The following is a 25,961-nucleotide window of genomic DNA, read 5'->3' on the forward strand; positions in this document are numbered from 1 at the left end:
TTGTCTTGGATGCAGGAACCGTTCATACTCAGCATCCATCAAATACCCGTCCCAGTCAGTCCCATGGTGCTGCAGTCCTATTCTGCTCACAAACCTCCACTTGAGGAGTCACCCATGAAGATCCAAGTAAAACCTGGTCTTCTGCAGCATATGCTTGTTGAAAGAAGCAACGAACGGCATGGGATGTGTCCCAGGTTCGTGGACTTGATTGATGCATGTCATCATCACTCTTTTGCGTTGACCAATACTCATGACATCAATCACTGGATTGCCTGGGCCAGACTTGATTATTTACAGACCGTCGTCATAGAGCTGGAATATTGCTGAGTGTGGCGTTACACAACAAACAAACACGAGGTGTAAAGCAGGAAAGGTCAGGTGTATGTTTTATTTTCAGAACAGGCTCAAATTAATTTTGTGACATTTAGCCTTGCAAACAGAACAGGTGCACACACACCCAGGGTTAGACCACACAGAGACACAAACTGACCTGTTCCACACTCTGGCTGATCTGAAGAAACAAATGTAAGTCCTAATCAAATGTACAAAGGCAAACAGTTGTTCAATGATACTTTTACTTCACTACACCACAAAGACTTAACAATTCAATTTGTCAAATAAAGTCGACTCCACTGAACTGCATAGCGTGTTTGCAGTTAACAGGAATTGACCGTAATTACACAGAAAAGCCTCATGAAACCTGATTCAAAGAAATTAATTATCGAAAGTGTGGCCAATCCGTTGTTAGATAATTAAACCCTTAGCCAATCAAACTGCAAGCCTTTGGCCAAAGGGAACAAAGACAGAAACTAATAGAGGTCAATGTTTGAGTAGAACAGACGACCTCCTCAAGCATCTGGTCATCTGAGTAGCAGACGTCAGTTTGCACTGGTCAGGAATGTTGAATTAATCAAACATCTACATTGGCCCCGGACTTTAATCAGACAGAAAATTGTCCGTAACTTTTGGAATGTGAATTAGATTGTCTATCGGAGAAGAAACACCACAAGGTCTTCGTGTAATAAGTTCAGATTAATTTTCCAAGATGTTTAGGAATTTACGACCAGTTATAATTAGTTCTAAATGCAGACTTATACATTATGAAGTCAGAGATCAGAAACACTCCTCATAGCGGAAGGGCATTTACTTTCATCAATTATTCCAGGGTAACACTTACTCCAATCTTCAGTATCCCTTACACTTTGCAACTTCAGACATTTCCGCTTTGAGCCAATAAAATAGTACACAAAAATGTGGACATAGTTCAGACAGTCATATCAAGTTTCTATCACTATATCTGTATATTAAAGGTGCAAGATCTAATATTCATTGATCAGGTCAATGTGCACTTTGCATATACTGAAAATGTAAACATAAATAGTTCATCTAGTCAATTTTTAAACACTCATTTTGCCCCCACAAAGTAGGTTCTCAAATGCCAAACACATATCGTATACACTTGCATATGCCTCCATTTTTGGAATACAGAGATTCACTAAACAGATGTCTTGTTCCCAACAATCAACATAACGAGTTAGGTTTTTTTGTGTGTTGTTTAATGCCACCGTCAGCAATAGTCCACACATATCACTGTGGTCTGGACCAAACAAATCAGTGATTGACCCCTCGAAACAACCAGTGTTTGAAATAATTTTAAAACCCAACAAGAGAGTAAGGTAACTGTCGCCTGCCCATCTTCAAAGTTACTGCCCTCATTCAGACATCATAAATATTGAGTGAAAAAAAATCGCAAAAACTAAGACAAATCACCTCTTGGTTCATTTGAAATAATAAAAACTTGAGAATCTACATGGAGTTATGACAAAACTGAATACATAAGTAGTCTTAAAATTATCTGCCAGACAGTCTGGCAGGTGGAGAACATTTCATGCAGCCCAACACAAAAGTTACCAGCCATGTGCAGGTGGGCAGGCAGTTATTTCGGACACTGGGTGTAACGTCCCTTGCAACCAGAAGATGATGACAAGTCACCAAGTCACCAAGACTGGCCATCCTATCCATGTAGTTACCTCTCCCGGATACACATAGGCTGCTCCAGGGGACTGTTGAAACCCAGAAACCTGAAATCTTTTGGCCAAAGATCTTTAGCTAACAAGCTAAGGTTTTTTTAACTATTTGCCACTCAACCTGACACTCTCACCTTTCGTGGACTCTTTCAAGAGCCAGTTAATGACCTTTCTGTTCAGAAATACTGTCTTTAATCTAAATGCAATAGCTTCGTTTGTATATTTGTATATATCCTTATACTTATTATTTTTAATCCCTCCAGTGCCTCAACACTGTCTCAACTGTCACATCTCAACTTGTATGTCACTATAATGATGTGTGTATCCGATCTCTTCAATCTTTATATTTGAAGCTGACAATTACGATGAGATTTCCAACTTTTTAAATGCCAGGTATCTTTGCAGTGATATATTTAATACAAATGTCAAATAGAAATCTGTTGGTATCTTTTTCAAAACTGGAAATACAACTCCAGCTTTTTGTAACATTTCTTTCTTTTCATCATTTCAATATCAAATTAATTTCAAACAGTAGGGCTAAAAAAATCCACCCGGCTGTTTGTATTGATGAATGGCAGGATGTACAGGGATTTTGGTTGGTTGGTTTGTTGTTTAACGCAGCACTCAGCAATATTCCAGCTATATGACGGCGGTCTGTAAATAATCAAGTCTGGACCAGACAATCCAGTAATTAATATCATCAGCATTGATCTACGCAAGTATGGGTTGGTGAAGACCTATTCTACCCCGGAGTCTTCACGGGTCGGATGTACAGGAAGGAAGAACTGAAGAAATGTCCATCCTACCGGGTGAGTACAGATACTTCTATGTATCACTTCATCTCTTACCGTTGTCCATAAAATATGCAAAATAATTATGAACTTAAAATACGTTTTCATGTCTCACACGTTCTAAGTAACGAAATGCATGTTGCACATATCATAAATAAGAGACATGCTTGGCAACTGTCTGTTACATAAATAAACAGGAAGTGAGTTTGTGCAGCAGGTATCGAAACTAGTTTTAAAAGGGAGAAAATTATATTTATTATTTTTGTTGTAAGCTACTCGTTACTGACGCCTTAACGTCAAAGCGAGAGTGAACAGCTGATTGATTTTGTGGGTAAATGGCTAACATATAGAGGTTTTTGATCAGGAATTGTGGTGTTAACAACAAAAAACATCATTTAATTAACAAACACGCTGAAAAAAAAGGAACATTTCTCAAAATCAGTGACAGTGTAAAAAAAGAAACAAACTGTGCAAAACGCATGGTTGAGCGAGTTTGAATGAGCGAAGATGAACATAGATGATGGGGACTCTGAACTATATGGTACTGTCTGCCGTAAATAATAACTGAGAACATAAAACTTTAAGAAATTTAACAGGGCAAGTGAAAATATTGCAAGATGAGTACAAAATATTATCTACTTGCCCTGCAGGACAAGTTGGGTTGAAGAAATTTAGAAATTACAGGGTTGTTTGACTGCATATCATACAAATTTATGTCTTGTCTAAATGACCACATAAACTACAAAAACAAAATGGCGATAAGTCAAAGAAATCTGAATTTTTGGCAGAGAAATAAAACTTTCACATCATTTTCACATACCTATTGTTTCTTTAGAATTACTACAAAGCTTTCTGAAAGCGATTTTCTTTTTTAAAATAGTTCAATTTTAGCAAACATGGCAAATCCTTATTCCATCTTTCAAACATCATAAATACATACGGTGTACATACACCTGGGAAACTCCTTGTTAATTCAATGACATCTATCAATTCTCACCTCCATATCATATTTATTTTGAGATGTCAATAGTTCACCGCATGTACACAGCCACCACATATCATAGTGAAAGCGAACACTTCAGTAAAACTTTTGAGAATGTTTTGAGAGTAGCCACACGGACAGGCATCTCTCATAACATATATAGGTAGGACCAGTCTAACAAAGATGGCCGTCTGTGAAAGTAGTCTGGATATGGGGATATTTTCCAGACCACACATTGTGTATAGAAGATGATCTGTATGGAGCGTTTGCTGAAGTGTTTACATCAAAGTCATGCCTCTGTCCAATAAAAACATCACAAAGGACATTTTCTCACACTGGCCAAAAAGTCAGATGATATGCCACGAATATGCGTCCAATGGGAGCTGGAAGGCATATCCATTTCTACACTCATTAGCAAATTCTATGCCTTTAAGACAGACATGATCAAGAAAACAGTATCATCTGACATTCCTGCACAGACTGTCGGGGGGGGGGGGGGGTGTCTTTCTAAATTGACAAACAGTCCTGAATAATTTGATTTCAGATTTGTGAATTTCCCAAAATGTCTTATCTTTATTTGAAACATATCCAATTACAATTTCTTCAGACCACAAAAACATGGGAGTTTGAAAATTCACATTTTTCTCTACTCATGTAAGGGAAAATGTTGAAACAATTTTATTGATCTTGACCTAAACAAGAATGAATGTTGGTCAATAAGATGTCACATATGGCCAACTTGAACATCAAGTAACAGCAAACAGAAAGTAATATAGATTTATACACTATACAATTCCACACAAGGCACACATCTAATGCTATTAAAGATTCATCAAAGCCATGAAATACATTGCTACAAGCCTTGATCACTTAATCTCAATGGAAGGAATAGTTTATTGAATGTTAATTCAATACTTATGACCCTTCAACCAATGAGAACTATAACAGGATTATTTGTTTCTGTGCCCTGCCCCTAGTGGCTTCGTGTGTACAATAAAATACATCTATCATATCTCAGCCACAAAACATTAAGAGATAAACATCTTAAATCCACTGGGATCCACATTTCTTTCTCTAGGAATTTTATGAAAAAAATGTTCCTCTAAAAAGAAAGTATGAGTACTTTTTGCTCTGTACTCATCTGTGGATTTAAACCTAGATAGCTTTTTCCGAAGCAATTTACATTATACTGATTTTTCATCTGAGCAGCCAATCCCCAAAAGAGTGTCAACGACGTAAACAGAAACCAAGGCAGTCTCAATGAAGTTCTACAAAGAAACAAGAGACCCAAAGACCAGAGGAACCCCTCTGGCATCGGTCTCAGCACAATTCATGTTCAGGGTTCACTACGGATCATTCTTTGTTATCCTAATCAAGGCGGACTGAAAAGATTTGCCGTTACATGAGATGTTTGCTGGGGAATAATCCAGACAAACATCACTGCTTTACACAGCCATTAAAATGCGTTTCATCTTTCGGAACATGTTTGAATACATTTGGAATTGAAATCTGACAGATGGACAATATCTTTAAAATGATGTCCCAATTTTTTCAGAGTTAGTCGAGTAGATTAACAAGGTAAACTTGGTAAACGTAAACCTCCACGAGACACCAGTCACGGAAACATGTCCCTATTTATTTTATACTTATCCGTATATTGCATTTCCAAACTGTTTAAAACATGCTCTAAATATAATTTCCAGACGTGACAACCCTGCTGTCCTACACGCATAACACATCAGCCATCTTGAAGATCAGCACTATTGTATCAGGTCTGTAAGGAATAGGACATCAAAGTGGTTCGGGATAATGTGATAGTTTCTTCCATTTACCTGTATCATCACACGACAGCATCACATGACAGCATCACTACAGCGACACAATCACTGATACACTTGAAAAACAGAAAAGTATGTTTCGGGGACCGCTAATGGAATGACATGTATCAGAAGCCCATATCAACTCAAAGTAATTTTTGCAGTGATATTGCTCTGAACACTGCAATTATCTTACGATAATTACAGTTTCTTTTTCAGCTCTGATTTCATGTAAATATGAAACCGTCAACAGCAATTATTATTACATATCCAAATCTGTGTTCGCAATTAAAGCAAGCCTGTAATTTCAACTAACTACTTTAACACAAAATAAAGAAATCTTGACGTAGAGTTTGAGTTCCAATCCCAGCAGGACATTGAGCATTAAGTATTTCTTTTTCTCTTAACATGTTTTATCCTCCTTAAAAAGGAAAATAAAAACAATAAATAAAATTCTAATTGAATATTAATTGAAAAAAAAGGAAATAAATCTAGGCGTCACACTCCACGAAACACTGACCAGACATACAAAAAATATTTGAATGAGAATTCCACTGTACATAATGAAGGTAGTCATCTATCCCAACTACTGTTACATTGTATCGAAGGCACGATATACTGTGGTGTTATTACCCGTATTCACACAAGATCTAGACCATTGTGTGGTAATCCTCACACATTACAAGTATAACACACTCTGTGTGAACAAGGCACAATGTGACGACATGTCATGACATGTTATATCCTGAGAAACACCTATAACATAAACCTTTTCATAACACAGATCAACACGATGACACTCCACTTCACTGACTGTTAGGAAAACTGTAGTCTTTGTCGTACCCTTAGGTTCTTTCTTCAAAAGAAGGAGAAAAAATTGGATTTCATTCAAGACTATATTCGGGGGATCAATTAAACAAACGTCTTTGTTTGCCCTCAGGGGGTGAGGGGATGAGTAGGAATCTTAATTCATGCACAAAAAAATCTTAAACAGGTTTGAAAAAATCAGATATTTATTTAAATCAGAATAAGTCCTCATTATTAACTGGATGTGAGATGGTGTAATGGTGATCTTAACAGCCAACAATTTGATTGGCATTCTAGAAGATGCCAAATAATTAAGAAAAACATACAACTTTACAGATAACAACTTCTGGTTTATTGCATATAGCGATGTTTCAATGTAGATTCCTACACTGTTATCAAGCTGGAGTGACAACAACCAAGTGATGAGAGGTATATATGCATGACATGTGATAAGCAGAGATTACGCTGACAACAACGGTAATAGATAACAAGGAGATAATTGGGTGAAGCCAGATGTACAGTAAGAATAACAAATAGCACACAGCTAATGAAACACACAGGGCGTGAAGGCAGATATACAGTAAGGATAAGGATTAAAGGAATTATACAGTTGAAATTCATAAAGTTGTACGCTTTTCTTGAGTATTTCAGCCCATCTACACAGGTAACCTGTCTCCAGGGTCTAGTGGATAGAGCAGAAGGGGGATGGTTCGATCCCCCGCCGCATCATACCATAAGACTTTAAAATATAATATTTGTAACCCTGCCTGGCACTCGGGTTTAAGTGGATAAAACAAGCACTGGTCAGCTCAGCATGAGTACAATGTGTGTGAGTGGTGTATCCAATTTAAACTGCAGCATGGTATCTCAGTTGGCTTGCTCTTTTAAACTGGCAAAAATCTATACTAGCACACACGCGCATGCACGCACATACACAGTCACACACGCACGCAGTCACGCACGCCGATTGATTCTGGAATTAAACCCTTGATAAGGAGTCCCTTCAAAAAATGAATAGCCTGTACTTTGTAACCAACTCGTGTTTTGAAATAGGTAAACGTGTAATTGTGAACTTTTTGACATTAAGCTTATGAGCATCATATGCAATCTGTTTTTGATAATTTTGGCTGTATAGAAAGAGCACAAAAAGGAAAAATAAGACATTCAATCCGTCTCTGTTCTACCATCTGGCCTACATTATATCCAACTCAATGTCACGAGACAGCAAATATCAGCTAAAGTTCAGGTTGGAAATGTAATCCTTCATTCAAGCAACAAGCAAAATAAAGTAATACCTAGCTCTCATTAATAAAATCATTTCCTTAGGTCACAACGAATCAATTATTAAATTTTCCTGTGAAATGAGATGCATTCATTTTTTTATGATCTGTTTTTTAAACAACTGTTCGAGGCATGTGTGTACATGTCTTGTTGATGGATGGGATTCACGTGCAGCAGGAATGTTAAATAACACTGCATATACGGTGTATTTCATCATACAAAGAAAGAATGGAACCCACACAGGGATTTTCGTGGTTCTTAGGAACAAGTGAGTCTGGTTTTACGCCGCTTTTAGCAATATTCCAGCAAATGGGTTTCACACTTTGTACCCATGCGGGGAATCGAACCCTGGTCTTTAGCATGATGAGCGAACACTATAACCACAAGGCTACCCCACCGCCACTCTCTTTGGAACAATAAAAGCATGTTTGGCGAGATCGATGATAGTGATTTTGTTTGTTGCTTAAGATCTCACTCCTCAATATTCCAGCAACATGATGGCAGTTTGTAAAAAAAAGTCCGAACCAGACAATCAGTGAATGATATTGTGAGCAACGATCCAAGGTGTCGGGGGATGATGACACACAATCAACAAAGTCGCAGAGCCAGGTAAGCCCATCCATCAGGTTCCCTCCTATTAGTAGCAAGGTTTCTAACCAAGAATCCCCATAGGTTTGTCTGCTAGTGAGGCCAGCTAGGATAAATATCTCACAAATAATTATGGAATCGTGAAGATCTGGGTTAGAATAGGTCTTCTGCAACCCATGCTTGTCCTCGGAGCTGTCTAGGCTTGACTAATGGGATCAGGTGGTCAGACTAGCTGACTTGGTTGATGCATGTTATCGCATCGCAATTGCATGGATCGATGTTCATGATGTCAATCACTGGATTGTCTGGTCCTGTCTTGATTATTTACAGACCGCCATCACATAGCTGGAATATTGCTGAGTGCGACGTTAACAACAAACAAACGTAATCAATTATGGCCTTATCATTAAAGTAACCATGACAGCACAGGGAAGACGATGGATCACAATAAAACAGAATGTGACATCAATCTACAGTCCATCGTTCAAGCAGTTTGACCCAGAAGCAGAAGCAGACATGTGAAGTAGTTTCAGAAATAATCTAACTCAACCCAGTAAAACCAGTTGACATTTTGAATTGTTCACGAGTGTTCACATCACAAACAAAGAGACTTCACATACCCCCCATATGTGCCATGACCTAACTGATAAAATAAACACAGACAGCTCCAATGTACCCAATTCGGCCATGTGGAATGGTATGACTCTCAGTAGAGTTTTCAAATTCCAAAAAAGTCAGTTATTCCAAACAGCTGTTTTGAATCAACTTCGGATTGCGCTTCCTCTTCCTTGTTGTTAACTGCTAACATCTGTCTGACTTTGTATTAAACCTGATAGACAATGACATTCTGGATGACGATGCCGGCTAGCTCATTTTGATGTCTTAATTATACATTCATTAGAGACTTAATCCAACATGTTCCAAATATGTTCCTCATTTACATTAAACTGAAAAATAATTATCACACTTTTGAGCATATTTTTTTTATATCATCCTCTAAATTGACAACAGAAGTGAAGTTTTAATTCTAAACTCAATTTGTGAATACTCATTAACACTGAAACATTTAACAAGACCTAATCAATTGTGCGTTAGCCCTAAGCAATGAAGCAGACATTATCAGCTCCAAAACCCTTGTCCCTGCATCTGTAATGGTCACATTTAACAGGGGCCACCTGCAGTTAATGTGCAGTGCAACAATAGTGCACTGGTCCATTGGCTGCACACTACACTGATTGCAACAGTAAGCTCCCCATAAAATAACATAGCCAACATTTCAATGTGAACACAAGATGATTAGGTACTGATGTCTCAGCTCTTAATATTAGTATAATCACTGCTAGCTTAACAAGTATACATAAAATAATTGTAAAATAATTCTTTTTGATGAAGTGGTATTTGTAAGTCATAAAAGAAATCTTTGTGAGTTGGAGTTTCCCTGCCGTGCATATTTGTTCCTTTTTGCATCAAGAAATGCAGATGCACTTAAACAGCTATGAAAATAGCGATGAAAATAGCCATGTAATACATTGCTAAGATATAATGTTCAAGTAAAATCAGGTTCCCAAATGGCCATAGTTCACATGGTTTTTCCCCACCTATGCAGGAATTCATATAGGCCTGCTCCGAGGCTGATATTCGGCTCCAACTGCAGCAAATGTCTAAATCTTCCCTAAATGGAATCACAAATTTCCTAATTCACGTTTATTGTAATAACTAATGTTATGGCTTGATACAGGCAAGTTATAGATCATTGACTAATCTGAGAAAAAAAAGAGATTTTCATTTCCCAAATAGACTGCCAAGAACATTCAGCTGAATACAATAAATTAACTTTCACACTGGCTTAAATAAAAAAAAAGTAAACCACTGATATAAATGGTTGGATGGTTGGTTTGTTGTTTAGCATCGCACTCAGCAATATATGACGGCGGTCTGTAAATAATCGAGTCTGGATCAAACAATCCCGTGATTAATATCATGAGCATCAATCCACACAATTGGGATACGATGACATGCATCAACCAAGTCAGCGAGCCTGAACACCTGATCCTGTTAGTTGCCTTTTACAACAAGCATAGTCGGCTTTTATGGCAAGCATGGGTTGCTGAAGACCTATTCTACCCCGGAATCTTCATGGGTTGCTGATAAAAATGAGAAGTTCCAAAGCACAAATTCTTACATATTGTTTTCAGGAATGCTGTAAGGACATCTTATATGAGATTCAAACTCTGACCTTGTGTGATGAGCAAACACACTAACCAGTGGGCTAACCACCACCATGAACAGCATGGTCAGTGCATCATCAATAGACAGACAATTTTGCTTAAAACCATTCATCAACATAGATTGCAAAAAATCATGACTGGACCAGGCAAACCGGTGACTGAACTCAACGGACGTTCCCGCAATCAGTCAATCTACAGATCTTGACCATCAGATCTCCATTTTGGTTAGCTCTTTTGACACAAGCTGTCATGACATCATACAATATAACCTGACATCCACAAGACCACAGACAATCTCTGTCCTGAAGAGCAAGTGAGTATGGTTTTACACCGCTTTTAGCAATATTCAAGCAATATCACGGCAGGGGACACCAGAAATGGGCTTCACACATTGTACCCATATCAGGAATCGAACCCAGGTCTTCGATGTGACGAGGGAACGCTTTAACCACTAGGCTACCCGACCGCCCCTGCCCTGAAGAAAATGGGACTTACCATCTTGCTCACAGTCATCCGCGGAAGGCTTCTGAAGCTTCTCGAGACGGGGATCCAGCCAGTGCGTGGTCTCGCTGTTGTGACTGAAGTGACAATACAAACCAGTGTTAGTTCACCACCACTCCCATCACATATACTACCCAACTCTTGAAAGGGATATTAAGTTATATTTCAAAAAACATATACAGCGAAACCTCATTAAATAAATTGCCATATATCAAACTCAAGTATCACAAGAAGACCTGACATCATGTCTTGGTGGGTTGCCAGTAGCACTTGCATTAAACATAAGTACTCATCAGCCTGTCTCACATTACTATAAGAACATGATAGATTTTCAATGGTCCCAAACTGAATGTTTGTTAGCTGTTGAACACTACACTCAGCAATATTTCACCTTGTAAATAATGTCTGGACCAGACAATCCAGTGATTGATCTTTTGAGCAATGATTTACACCATCTGGTTATGATGACAACCAATCCACCAAGTCACCAAGTCTGACCAACGGATCCATTAAGTCACTTTCTACGACCAGTATAGGTTGCTAGTGGCCTATTCCGACCCGGAATCCCCGGGATCAATGCAGGATAGCCCCGTGAAGATCCGGGTCAGAATTGGTCTTCAGCAACCCGCGCTTGTCGTAAGATACAACTAATGGGATTGGGTGGTTGATGCATGAAATCATATCCCAATTGCGTAGATCGATGCTCATGATCACTAGATTGTCTGGTCCCAACACAATTATTTACAGACAGCCGTCATTTTGCTAGAATATTGCTGAGGGTGAAATTAAACAAACAACAAACAAACAATAAGCAGGATGAGTAAACATGGTTTCACTACCAAAGTAATCAGTTTGGTGCCTATCAATAGTTGAGTAGTATACACGAAATGTTACATACATTCAATCACAAGAAGCTAAAAAAGAACATTTCACTTCTGTCAGTACAAAAATAATTTCAAGGCTACAGATGTACCCAGATACCACATTCTATGGAGAACAAGAATAGGTACCCTGCTGTTACTTGCATATAGAAAGGAAACCAAAATATGATATGGATGATCACAAACAAGGAGAGAACCTATGACAATTCATTCTCAAAAATGGCAGAAAATAATACCCCTATGACAGGATTCCAATGAGTACAGAAATAATGTTTCAGACAAAAGCATGCAGACACTGAAACTAAGGCATTACTTCTACCACAGAACTTTAGAAATGGCAACAGCCACATGAGCTAAGTGTAACACAAGATGCATGTCCTAGTGGCATGTCTTGTCACGGACTCAGTGCCAGGCACCTCTCACTAGCAGTCATGTTACAAGAGTCAGAAAGGCCACACTTACTTTATGCCTTGGTTTGCGGATCCGCTCACCCTAATTTTGAGAAAAGTACAGAAATATAAGATTTCAATCACACTTTTTTAAATCCACCAAAAACAAATGCATGGATAATTCTAGGATGTACCTAAATCCATTGGGTAAAATACCACAGGAAGACTTGATCTGACGTTGTTTTGAATGGGTATTCAAATATTTGTATATATACTTTTCAAATATTTGACCTTTTTCTCCTATGTATAATATCCTATCAATTCTTGGTCATGATCTGACTTTTCAAAAAGGTAAATATTTGTGATTTTCATTTACAGCAATTAAACTGACAGAAGGCAATGTGCCATGTTTTGAGTCCACTGACATCCAAACCTAGAATTATCCCTGAATATACTCAAAACAAACAATATTTCAACTATACAACTTTCTTCAACACAAAACAGCTTCCTGACTACATCTATATACATATATTTTTTTAATGTTTCACAAAACACATGAGCATGTAACCGATAGCAACTGTTTTTCATCAACAGCAAACCAGTAAACCAAGAAATGTGGCCTGAACACCATCTAGGCACGTCACACCTTTACCCAATACTCAACATAAGCTCGAAATGATTTTATAATCCTTTTGATTAGGAAATTCAACACTCAAACAAAAAGGGTTAAACAGTTCATAATGAAACTGTCATACACCAGAGTGGTTATTTGTTTTATAAAAACATCCAACACTAATAGGGTTAAATGCAAAATATTGAACACTTCAATAAAGTAATAATCTTTTCATAATCTAAATATTCAAGACAAGTTTTACAAACTTAATAATTAAAATATTCAACACTAAAACGGTTATTCACTTTATGATTAGAATATTCAACATTAAAAGGGTTATTAACTTAAAAATTAAAAGCAGGAACACTCAAAGGGTTATTCACTTTATAATTAAAATATTCAACACCTAAAGGGTTATAACCCTTCTAAGTCAGATAATGAACTGCCATCATTAGATTTAATTTCAACGGAGCAGCATTTGCTACGGTTCGTCAGCATCTCGCCGGGGCAACCAAAGGGCACCCCTCTGAATTGTCATCAACCGCCAGATTGAACTGCAACGAGATGCAACCGCCTCAGAAGCAGACTAACTTCCTGTTGTGAGCAGATCCGCTTGCTGTGCACGGTACCACAGCACTCAACATGAGATGTTACATGAGCGGCTGTCTGGTCAATAAGGAAGAGGTCTGCTACAACATTGAGGTCACAAGTCCGTTTGATGTTTACATACTTTAAAGGTGCTTGGCATGACTGTTGTGAAGGGCAGTAATTTCAACATTCATGCATCAAGAGTATCACGAACCCTTCAGATGATGAATCAGAAGCTACAGCCCACAAGTATCACCTCTCAAATCTTCAAAGATGCTGATGATGAAATAACAACAGAACTTGTAACTAATGAAAACTGGCATCAAATTGCAGATGGAACAGGTTCATAGTTTGTTCTAGGGGGAAACTGTGTGGTGGGAACACGATGCCGTCATGTGTAAGTAAGTAAATGAGCGAGTTTGGTTTTACGCCGCTTTTAGCAATATTCCAGCAATATCACGGCGGGTAACACTAGAAATGGGCTTCACACATTGTACCCATGTCGGGAATCGAACCCGGGTCTTCTGTGTAACGAGCGAATGCTTTAACCACTAGGCTACCCAACCACCCTAAGTAAGTAAGTGAGGATCTACAGGATCTAAGGATCTTTTAGAAATATCAATGCAACATTTTGGCGAGGGACACCAGACAGGGCTTCACACATTTAACCCATGTGTGGAACTGAACCTGGACCATCATCATGTGCTCTGACCACTTGGCTACCCTACAACTCCCTGAGCTATCCTGAGTGAGTGAGTGAGTATGGTTTTACGCAGCTTTTAGCAATATTCAAGCAATATCACGGCGGGGGACACCAGCAATGGGCTTCACACATTGTACCCATGTTGGGAATCGAACCCGGGTCTTCGGAGTGACGAGCGAACGCTTTAACCACTAGGCTACCCGACCGCCCGCTGAACTATCCTGACCCACAGTGTCAAGATATATATTGTTTAAAACAAATGCTGCTGCTTGGTGACACTATGTCAGCGTAACAGAACAAGTATTTCTTATTTTAACCTGAACAAAGTCCATATTACAGACTCAGATGAGTGAGGCTGTATGACACCTTTTTGTACACATTTCAGTTATTAATACGAAAATTATGCAGATTTTAGATAGCATCATATTCAAGATTATTGCACTTGCATAATGCACAGCAACATGCATGCTTGTGTGTATGTGCTGCTTGTATTAGTCCAGACTAATGTTGTTTTATAGTGCTGGCCCACTGAGGTTCCATGCCGCAGTTTAACATGAATACCCCACTCAGACACAGTAAACCGACTCCAAACCGACCAATCCTTATTTTATCCCTTAATGCTGAGTGCCCGACAAGGTAACAACATGTATAATCTTTTAACGTCTTTTGGTATGACTCGGCCGTGGGTTGGACTCTGACCTTCTGTTCTCGGGGCAGATGCTCCATCCACTCGACCATGGATGCAGTCATCAATTGGTAAAACCCCTGGGCTGGGTAAAAGGCACACAAGAATCCCCCTGCCTTTTACAATCTCACAGAAGAGCTAGTCTCCGTCCAACTGGCATTTTCAGCAAATCTGGAGCAGGTCACTGCAACACTTTGCTCATCTTTCTAACTCAAGTTTCATGTTCTGATCAATCAAAACATAAACGATTACCCTAATTTTACAGAAACAGTGTCTCAACTTCAAAAGGCACTAATTACAATGTCTTGACCTGCACAAAAACTAGACACTACACCAAGGAGCCTGGTCTGCGTTAATCTAATCTTCATCAGGGGCTGCTTCCTGATGAGTTATCACTCTAACCCAAAGGCTACCCTGCTGCTTCTAACCAGTAATATTGAACCATTACATTTTGGCGAATCCCATCATTAACTTCATAATTCATGTCCGCCTGCCGACCACATCAAAAGCTATAGCTCAATTCAATAAACCATACCTTCCATTTTTCATGCTTATTATTTTCAGCTTAAACTATTTCAAAAACGTAACATCATTTCTGATTTTAAGTGTAATTAAGGACACTAGCATTTTATTACCAAATAACAAGATAAATAAAACAGTGAGTGAGTGAGTGAGTGAGTGAGTGAGTGAGTGAGTGAGTGAGTGAGTGAGTGAGTGAGGTTTTACGCCGCTTTTAGCAATATTCCAGCAATATCACGGCGAGGGACACCAGAAATGGGCTTCACACATTGTACCCATGTCGGGAATCGAACCCAGGTCTTCGGCGTGACGAGCGAACGCTTTAACCACTAGTTTATCCGACCGCCCCAATAAAACATCAGTCAAAACATATTTATGAAATACTAATGAGTGAATCATTATGCTCATAATTTACTGAGCAACTTTCAGCAATTGTTTTTTATGCAAATAACATTTACAGTTTTATTTATTGTTTAATCTTTCATACATCCCCATGTCTCCATGCTTATTTGTATATTGAGCTATATTTTATTTATTCATGGAGGTGGCCAGGATTTGCTTCCCACCCATACAGCAAGTCCGTCTTAACAGATGCGAAAAACAGACAAATCAAAACCACAAAGGTAATACAGAGCTTATCTCACGTCTATGCTTTATGAAATGTGCACCGATTGGCTGTGTTGAGTCTGCATCCCACAGTGCACTGCACTGCTAAATCCAGGCGTGCAATGTGATGCAGTATACACTGCAGGGATTAGCTCTCCAACAGTGCATTGCATGGTGATGAAATCATCCTAATGTTTGGCACATGGCCCCACACCTGTACGGAGCTCTCTGCACTGTCTCTGGGGGACATGTCAATAATTATCTCATTATTTACTGTCTGTTTTCATTATATTATGAAGAAAAAATATAAAACTGAATGTAATTATTACAATTTTCAAAAACACAACTCAATATCCCGCATATGGTTCTTTTAGACAGAAAGAAATCTAATCATGTCTTAATTTTCTCAAACATTTTTCTAATTTTTTAGGCATGTGCAAACCAGATTTAAAAATTGTATTTTTCTTCAATTGTCCGAAAAAAAATACCCATGAGAACCAGCAATTAAAGCTCAGCACAAATGTATCTTGTAGGAGTGAGGGTATGTCTAAGTGTCTCCATCAACAATCTATGTTTGTGTAACAAATAAACTGCAGCACTGCTGCAACAAACAACCCATGTCTCCACATCATGGTGGAACACAGAAACTGAACATGTTCCATATCAAAAGCCCCACTAAGATGTCATCTGGCTTCCTATTCCCTGATCAAAAACATGGACTGTAGGTGTAAGTTTCATGCTTCAAAGAGAAGGATGATAACTTGCTCTTCCTAGATGAGGATGGAATTATGTGGCAGTCCTGATACAATGACTTCATCCCCATGTCTGTTCATAAAAATGTCTACCAACCCAAACTTGGTTCGAAGTAGATTTTAGTGAGTGGGTGAGTATGGTTTTACACGGCTTTTAGCAATATTCCAGCAATATCACAGTGGGGGGAATCGAACCCAGGTCTTCGGCATGACAAGCGAACACTTTAACCAGCACGCTTGTTGAAAAGCAACAGATTGCATTGTCCAATCAAACATCACCTACAGCTAATATGTTAGCATAGTTATTACAGCTCAAGCTGAAAAAGACCCGTGAATATTCTGGGGTAGAATAGGCCTTCAGCAACCCATGCTTGTCACAAGAGGCTGCTAAAATGATTGGGTGGATAAAATAGGCTTGCTGACTTGGTTGATACATGTCATCCTATCCCAATTGTGTGGATCGATGCTCATCATGTCAATCACTTGATTGTCTGGTCCAGAGTAGATTATTTCCGGATCGCCGTCATAAAGCTGTAATATTGCTGAGTGCAGCGTTAAACAACAAACAAACAAACAAATCAAGCTGAAAAAAGACAAACACTTTAAAAGTTACGAAATCTTAATGACTATAACAAGCCATGTCTTGCTAAAATCATTGAGTGAGCTAGTTCACCTCTGCATTCAAGCATAATAGCAGCTACAGGAGCGCCTGTAAGTAACCAAGTACCGGTGAACCAGTGGTTGATAGCATGAGCATAGACCCATGCCTCCAGGGTACAATGACACACATACGGAGATACCATACCGCAGTTAAACATGAACAACCCACTCAAACACTTATATAATGACTCCCAGCCGACCAGCCCTTGCTTAGGCCCTTAATGCCCAGCTCCAGCCATGGTAACAGCAAGTACCATCTTTTAACATCTACTGGTATGATATGGCCGGGGATAGAACTACCAACCTTCTGCTGTGTGGGCGACACTCTTAACCATTAGACCATGGAGGCAATCCTAAGCTTTTAAGACAAGCATGGTTTATTAAGGACCTATACTGTCAAAGAATTTCCACTTATTGTGTTGCTCAATAAAAAATTGTCATTTGTCTGAATTTGGGTTTCACAGTCTCAACTTGCAATGACTGTTACAGTCCATTCTTTGATAATTGCTGTTATGTGTGGCACTTCTAGGCCTGCTGTTGCAATGTGTTATCAGCAATTACCCACTACGTCTCCGACAGAACCTATTAGTACTAATGGTAATTGTTGCTTACGAAGCAATTTGGGTAAAATTGTGACCAATCAACATGGTTAGTCATTACACAGAAATATGATACATATTTCTGAAAATAACATTCAAAAGGACGACTTGCCAAATATTCAATCAATAGCACACAATATCATCCAGATATGATTTAACCCCCAGCATAGAGAACTGGTCCAGAACATGCAATCATGATGATCCCGGACATGAACAATGGCCAGATAATGTATTATGGCATGTGTAACAAAGAATATCAATCCAATCTTAGCCTCTAGTGTTTATTATCACACGACAGATCACAACCGTTTTAGCAGGGAATGACTAACAACAAGAGTGTCGGAGTTCTGTTGTTGTCTATTTTTAGTGTTTCTGTAGCCTTTGTGAGGTACAGCATCCCATTACTCATCTTCACATCACAGGTACAAATGGGGGTCTTATTGCTTACAGTTACAAAACACTTAGGTGTGATCATCCCCCAAGAACAAAGTCTAGTAGATAAAGCATTCGCTCGTAACGCTGTGGCACGGGTTTGATTCCCCACATGGGAACAATGTGTGAAGACCATTTCTGATGTCCCCTGCCCAGATATTGTTGGAATTTTGCTAAAAGCACCTTAAAACCTCACTCAAACAGTGTCACCCAACCACCCACCCATCCACCCACTCACTCACTCACAAAAGGTGCTCCTATATCTTATAACCAATGAATAGTAGAGTGGACCATATATAATGAGTACAAGAAGTATATAAGAAGACAGATTAGTTTCCACTCTGTTCTATAACTTTTGACGTTAAATGTGTTCACCATGTGTTTAACATGACCAGCTCTCATCTAATCCTTTCACTTGAATCCTTTTGACTGTCATTTCTTTGGGCAAAATCAGTAATTATGTTCTCAGTACATGAATAGTGATCATAAATCATATTTTGTGACACATCTGATGAGATAAACGTGAACCCATGCTGACCATTAGGCCACACGTTTTCATTTTATGTTTTACTGATCAATTCAAGCCTTTCCACACAAGGTCGGTCGGAACAAAATAAAAAGCTATGTTTATCATTGATTGATTGATTGATTGATTGACATTTTTGCCGTGGAGTTAAAACTGCAACTGGCGTCTTGAATCACTGATAGTGGTGCAGACATGGAATTTATATATAACATTTTATATTATATAAGAGGGTCTATATTACTAGTGGGAGACAAAATAAAAATAGATATTTTACTGTTTAATTTATGTCTTATCCAGCTGCTTTTCAGTTGTGGCTAGGGCTGGGACGAGTCCAAATTTACTACCTGGGTACCCACCCCTCTATTACCCAAACCTACATGGGTACCCACTGTTGGTCTCAGGAGAGGCCTCAACATGTCCGATTGGGAACATTTTTAGCATAGCCCTGGCAAATGTATTTAGATACATGTATTAAACAATCTGGTCATTCATACACTGAAGCCGAATTAAGTTATATCTTTACTCAACAATATGAAAAATCAGACGGAATTGGTGCATAGTCAGAAGGAAATGCGAACATTAGTGACTTGTAGTGTAACCATAGAGTTCTTGATAATTTTTTTCATTAAACAATATATCATGTGACTAACCATGGGTCCGGGTAGACCTGTGGGTACCCGGGTCCTACTCAGTACCCACCCGACCTAGGTACCTGAGTTACCCGTACCAGCCCTAGTTGTGGCGGTGGGCCTGTGAAACGAAAATACAAAGTGTGTGGCCTTAATCAGTGGCCTAATCCCACAGCTTGCCTGGTCATCCTGCCATGCACAATCACTGATCAATGCTGATAACTGTTGATCCCTTCAGCAAGATGGGCAAGTGGGAAAGAGCCAGGATATGTTCTGCAAGATGTTTCATACCTAAATCATTGAATAAACACCAGCTGCCTTGAATGGACACCTGGACCAAGGACCCTCTACCTTGTATAAACAGAGGGACCAAGGAACCTCTACCTTGAATAAACACATGGACCAAGGACCTTCTACCTTGAATAAACAGAGGGACCAAGGATCTTCTGCCTTGAATAAACACAGGCACCAAGGATCCTCTGCCTTGAATAAACAGAGGGACCAAGGACCCTCTACCTTGAATAAACACAGGCACCAAGGACCCTCTACCTTGAATAAACACAGGGACCAAGGATCCTCTACCTTGAATAAACACAGGCACCAAGGATCTTCTGCCTTGAATAAACACAGGCACCAAGGATCCTCTGCCTTGAATAAACACAGGTACCAAGGATCCTCTACCTTGAATAAACACAGGCACCAAGGACCTTCTGCCTTGAATAAACACAGGCACCAAGGATCCTCTGCCTTGAATAAACAGAGGGACCAAGAATCCTCTGCCTTGAATAAACACAGGCACCAAGGATCCTCTGCCTTGAATAAACAGAGGGACCAAGGACCCTCTACCTTGAATAAACACAGGCACCAAGGATCCTCTGCCTTGAACAAACACAGGTACCAAGGATCCTCTACCTTGAATAAACACAGGCACCAAGGATCCTCTGCCTTGAATAAACACAGGCACCAAGGATCCTCTGCCTTGAATAAACAGAGGGACCAAGGACCCTCTACCTTGAATAAACACAGGCACCAAGGACCTTCTACCTTGAATAAACACAGGCACCAAGGATCCTCTGCCTTGAATAAACAGAGGGACCAAGGATCCTCTGCCTTGAATAAACACAGGCACCAAGGATCCTCTGCCTTGAAATAAACACAGGCACCAAGGATCCTCTACCTTAGGACCCTCTGCCTTGAATAAACACAGGGACCGAGGACCCTCTACATTGAATAAATGCCTGTCTTGATTAAACGCTAGGTTGAATTTTAGTCTTTCTGTCTGCATGCTACACTGATATTGCGGAGAGGAAATATACTGTGAATCCTTCTATTTCATGTCTGTGAGGACCCATACCATACACTGCATCAGTTTCAGGCACAGAATGTGAGAAAAAACATGCTGAAAAATATCCCCTTCTGCAAAAAATAAGCGCTGTAGATGCTGTAAATCCTTGAATAAACGCTGGGTCTTGGGACCTTCCAAAATAAATAAATGCTGGCCATTTATTCAAGGATTTACAGTATCTACCCCTCTGTAGCATGGGGGAATAGAGCAGGTCCTGACACTGGGAATAGCAAATAACATGAAAAGTATTTCATTGGGCATTGAACTGACGGAAAGGGAAGTAACTCTCAAATGAATGAAACCAAATTTGAAAGAAGTTTTGTCGAGCCAGGCAATAACGTTGCCACTTTCCCATCTGAGCCACGGTGGAGATTTGTAATACAGATTTCAAAAGGCCTGTTTCACACCCAATCACTATAAAACACAGCAAAAGATTTAAAAAATTGAAACAATCCTCATGGCATGATATGAGAGAAGAGTTATACATTTATGCTTAGTATTGCTTACCACAAGAGAAGTAGCTGATCAATTAGAACAGGTTAATCTACTTAGCGACAGTTATCCGTTGTGTCAGATCAAAAAAAAATCAAACAAATTAACAGTCTGATTCTACTGAAGCAACACACATAGTATTGTTTCAACATTGTTGATATGTGGCAGACTTGTATAAACTACGTTCTTCCATCATCGGGACAAAGTCCATAAAGTTGGGGGGGATGTCACCACAGACGTCAATAATATCCTTGTCGGTATGTCTCCAGACAGGTCCTAGACAATACTGCAGTTACTAGAAAGACCTAAAAGGATGTTACACTGATTTACTTGAAACACATAAAATTTATCAACACAATCATAAATTTCACATTATCATTATTTTGCAAAACTAACATATGTCAGTTTTTTGAGTATTGAGAACCTACAAAAAGTAGAAATAGCTGATGTTTTTGTTATTGGCCAAAATCTATTATCCATACCATATTTGGTTCTTTTATGAAAGGAGCAAGGGGTAGCCTAGCGGTGAAAAGGTTCACGCATCAAACCGGGTTTGATTCCCCACATGGGTACAATGTGTGAAGCCCATTTCCTCTGTCTCCGCCATGATATTGCTGGAATATTGCTAAAAGCAGCATAAAACCAAACTCACTCACACTTTTTATGAAATTGATTTCAAATCTTATACTGCCCATATGATATGAACACATATTACCAAAAAGGGCAAAATTATGGTGAAAATATTCTCAGTAATTCTCACCGAGCTTATGAACTCATTGTCGCAATTAATTGAAGACTATTTTGTGTGTGATGTTACAGATAATCTTGTAGGATTAACTGCTGATGTCTTCCCTTAAAATATTCTTAGGAAACTCACTTTCTCAGAAAAAAAGACTATGGGTAGTAATAAAAATAACCAACTCGCAAGATCATCTGTCCCTTGGAACTTACACAACTAATTCACTTTGATAAGATTTGACTGTTTAATGGCGAATTCAGCAATATTCCAGCAACATGATGGCTATAAACACTACTGCCTGGACCAGACAATCCAGTGATTGGTATCATGAGCATCAGTCTACACAATTGGGATACAATGACCACGTCAGCGAGCCTATCCACCCGATCCCTTAAGCGGCATCTTGTGACAAGCATGGGTTGCTGAAGACCAATTCTAACCCGGATCTTCACGGAAGCTTGGGACTGATAATCCCCTAGCTTCTAGTTTACCCTCTAAATATCTCCTAGGCTTATTCCCTGCCACTAGTGCAGGTCAAGTCAGTGCTATGCTGGATGGTTTCACTCCTGGCCTCCAAGTGCAGTTTGTCTTATGAAGCTAACAACATCATATCACAGGGATTTCAAGTATATACCAGCACCAAAACACAAGCAGGTGCTTGCTTTCCTTCACAGACATAAAGAACAAAGGGAGATAATGGGGCCAGCTTGATACCATCTTGACACAAGTAGGCTAACTAGGTAGGATTCTGGAATCAGTTTAACACTGCTGACTTGTTTCCTTACAAAACATTGACGTATGGTGCTTAAGCTCGGACACTCTTCGGTGGTTAAGCTTGGACACTCAGTACAAAATTGTGCCGGTATATATAAGGGGCTTTTTACTGTAGTGTACTCAACACCAGAGGATGAGGTTTGATACGGGCCCAGTTTGGCGTACTTTCTTTCAATCACTTGCAAGTTTGGGAATTATGCCATGGTAAAACACAAGTGATGAGGGTATGGCTGAAATAAGTGAAAATCTCACTAAGACACGGGTGAAATTTTAACCATTAGACCAAGGCTGCCCTTCATAATGATCTCTAAAAGATTAAAATAATTTCATATATTGTCCAAGTTTGAAAAAGCACAAAATGGTGCTTTTATTAAACCTTCTTCAAAGTTTGACAAGTTAGTGATAAACTTATTTGATATTTTAGGAAGATTTGTAATCATAACCATTATCACCATCACCACCATCATCTGAAAAACAAACTTTGAATAACGTAAATACACCTAATCGTTAATATTTTATTTAGCCTCTCTATCACTTTGTTGTGCCTACTGTAATATTGTAACTGGATGTTGTAAATATTATGGAATCCGTTTCACAACTGCTAAAAAACCTGTACTCACTCAATATAGTAATTATTGTCTGTTTGTTGTTTAATGCCGCACTCAGCAATATTCCAGCTATATGACAGCGATCTGTACATAAGAGTCTGGAACAGACAATCCAGTGATTGACATCATGAGCATCAATCCACGCAATTGGGATACGATGACATGCATCAACCAAGTCAGCGAGCCTGTCCAACCGATCCAATTAGTTGTCTCTTTACAACAAAAATATTCGCCTCTTATGGCAAGCATGGGTTAATAGTAATTATTAAGCCTATTCATCATCATCATCATCATCATCATCATCATCACCACCACCACCATGCTCCTCGTCATCTACAATCATCTATCATGATAGCAACTGTACTCACTCGATATAATAAGCCTGTCCATCTTCTGTGAAGGCAACTTCCCAGTTGGACGGGAGTGGCCCCAGATTGGAGGCACTGTGAGCACGTTCCAGGGACTTCTTACGACTCATCGGTGGGGGCAAGTCCTCGTTAGAGGGGACAGGTGAGGGGCCACCCTCGTTTGTACTTTTAGTTCTTTTCCGTCTACCTTCACTAAAGGGATGAGAGCTTGGTAGTTGAGCTGTGGAATTGGAGCGACGGACTGGCCCGGTCGGTTCTCGGGGAGGTTTGGGGGTGCCATAGTGATTACCTGCAAAAATACTTCAGTAGGAACTATCTGGCAAAATACTTAAAAGAAGGGTACATGAAAAACTCAACAACACAATATCATATGTATGTCACAAATTATTTGGGGACTGAAAACTACCCTGTGCATTCACTGACAGTGAGTCATTTGCAGATTATTTTGTGAGCCATGCTTTGGCTGTGTTGGCATGAAGCACCTCACCTGAAGCTGAGGAGCCTTTAGGGAGACACAAGGAAGGAAGAGTTATTCCCCTTGCTTGTGATAAATAACAATGTGGGAAGAACTCAGATTGTCTTATTCCAAGGTTATTAACAAGATGACCATAAAAATAAGCTTTCATCATCCACATGTTTACATACTTGTGACTTCAAGCTTCACAGCAACAATGTGTTTATGCAATACGCTAGACTTGCACAAGTCTCTAAGGCAATAATTATTAATTTAAATCATAATTTCTAGATTATGTAAATAATAAGAACATGTTGTCCCAATAAGAGAGTGGCGTCTAGACTTGCATATTAGGAGGATAGAATTACTACACATCCATGGACTTTTCTTTCAGTACAGCCTTGGAGCAAGGTTAGTAACATGCCAGAAAGAGAGATACGGGACATAAAATGGATTTCATCACACGGAGCACACATTCTGTCAGTGTTTTATATTACCAACACTGCAAACTCTGCCACATATATCTAAGTATTTCTGAGTTTAACAGCAATCTTGATTAAATTGGGACAAGACCAGCTAGGACTCTTGAGTTAATCAGCACATTTTCCAACATGTGTTATAAAGATGTACTTGGAAAGACAATACCACAAACATACCATACAAGCAGACTGTTTTTCTGCTTGTTTAGTGTTTTACATCAAAGCGTAACATTCTAAACATGTCAGAAGGAGAAACATGATTCCTTGTCATTTCTTTACCTTGCAGTCCATGTTACCAGAATACAGCTTGCGTAATTCAAGGGAGACAACTCCTTAAGACATAAATAGCCCAACATGAACCACACATAAAATACCTTCCAATGAAGACAAACCCTAAATTCAATTTAAAGAGAACCACCAAAAAAGCGACATGTTTGGAAATGTACTCTTAAAAGGCGTTTAGGTGTGCCTTTCAGAATTAAGGCTTAAAAAAATAATAGAATTGGTTCTCGGGCAGTCTTTTGAAAATATTGTGCAGGCGGGCAGTGGTATTATTTTTTCCCTGGCTTGTTCGAACAAGTATGTAACCAAATAAACAGTTGTGTACCATAAACCTGGGAAAGGGCCTCCCTACATAAACAAGCATACAAACTCCTATTGCCGCCAATATATGCCAACACAAGATCCGAAGTTAAGCAGTTAGCTTGTAAAGGGAAGTATCTGCACGCAATAGTGGAATGCTTTGTGTTTAAGAAGGGGGTTTGAATTAAGGATTTGAATTTTTTATTTTTATGGAAATAAAAACGAACCATGCGACAGACTTTATGATGAAGTGGGCAGTGCCTGAGAACAAAGACTATTATTTTTTTAGCCTAATTCAACTAGATAATAAGCAGTAATACTGTAGAAAGTTGGTGTCCTGATTCATTCAGATTGATGATCTCCTTTTCAGTTTCTGAATCAAGATTTGTTTCATGAAGCATAATGTAATTCAAGTACCCGTAATCACTTTCATACAGTTTAACCATACACATGATGCAAAGACATTTCAAACCTTGAACCCACACATGTCATATTCAACAAAGTGTTGTTTGTTGT

At 39.1% G+C, this 25,961-nt stretch overlaps 1 protein-coding gene across 10 annotated transcripts in view; it reads right to left on the reverse strand.

Annotated features, from left to right (window-relative positions):
- Positions 1-25,961, reverse strand: part of LOC139445009 (membrane-associated guanylate kinase, WW and PDZ domain-containing protein 1-like) — a 158,212-nt gene that overhangs the window by 94,740 nt on the left and 37,511 nt on the right. For 9 of the 10 annotated variants that reach the window (XM_071226062.1, XM_071226060.1, XM_071226065.1 and 6 more), the window contains exons 4-6: positions 23,931-24,219; positions 12,366-12,395; positions 11,017-11,099 (exon numbers count right to left, since the gene is read on the reverse strand). In XM_071226062.1, coding sequence (XP_071082163.1) covers positions 11,017-11,099; positions 12,366-12,395; positions 23,931-24,219 — 402 coding nt within the window. The remainder of the gene's footprint in view (positions 1-11,016; positions 11,100-12,365; positions 12,396-23,930; positions 24,220-25,961) is intronic. The other variant, XM_071226061.1, reaches the window with a different exon arrangement.

The sequence above is a fragment of the Haliotis cracherodii genome, unplaced genomic scaffold (assembly GCF_022045235.1).
Source record: "Haliotis cracherodii isolate W230 unplaced genomic scaffold, xgHalCrac1.p SCAF_6, whole genome shotgun sequence".
In the NCBI taxonomy this organism is placed as follows: domain Eukaryota; kingdom Metazoa; phylum Mollusca; class Gastropoda; order Lepetellida; family Haliotidae; genus Haliotis; species Haliotis cracherodii.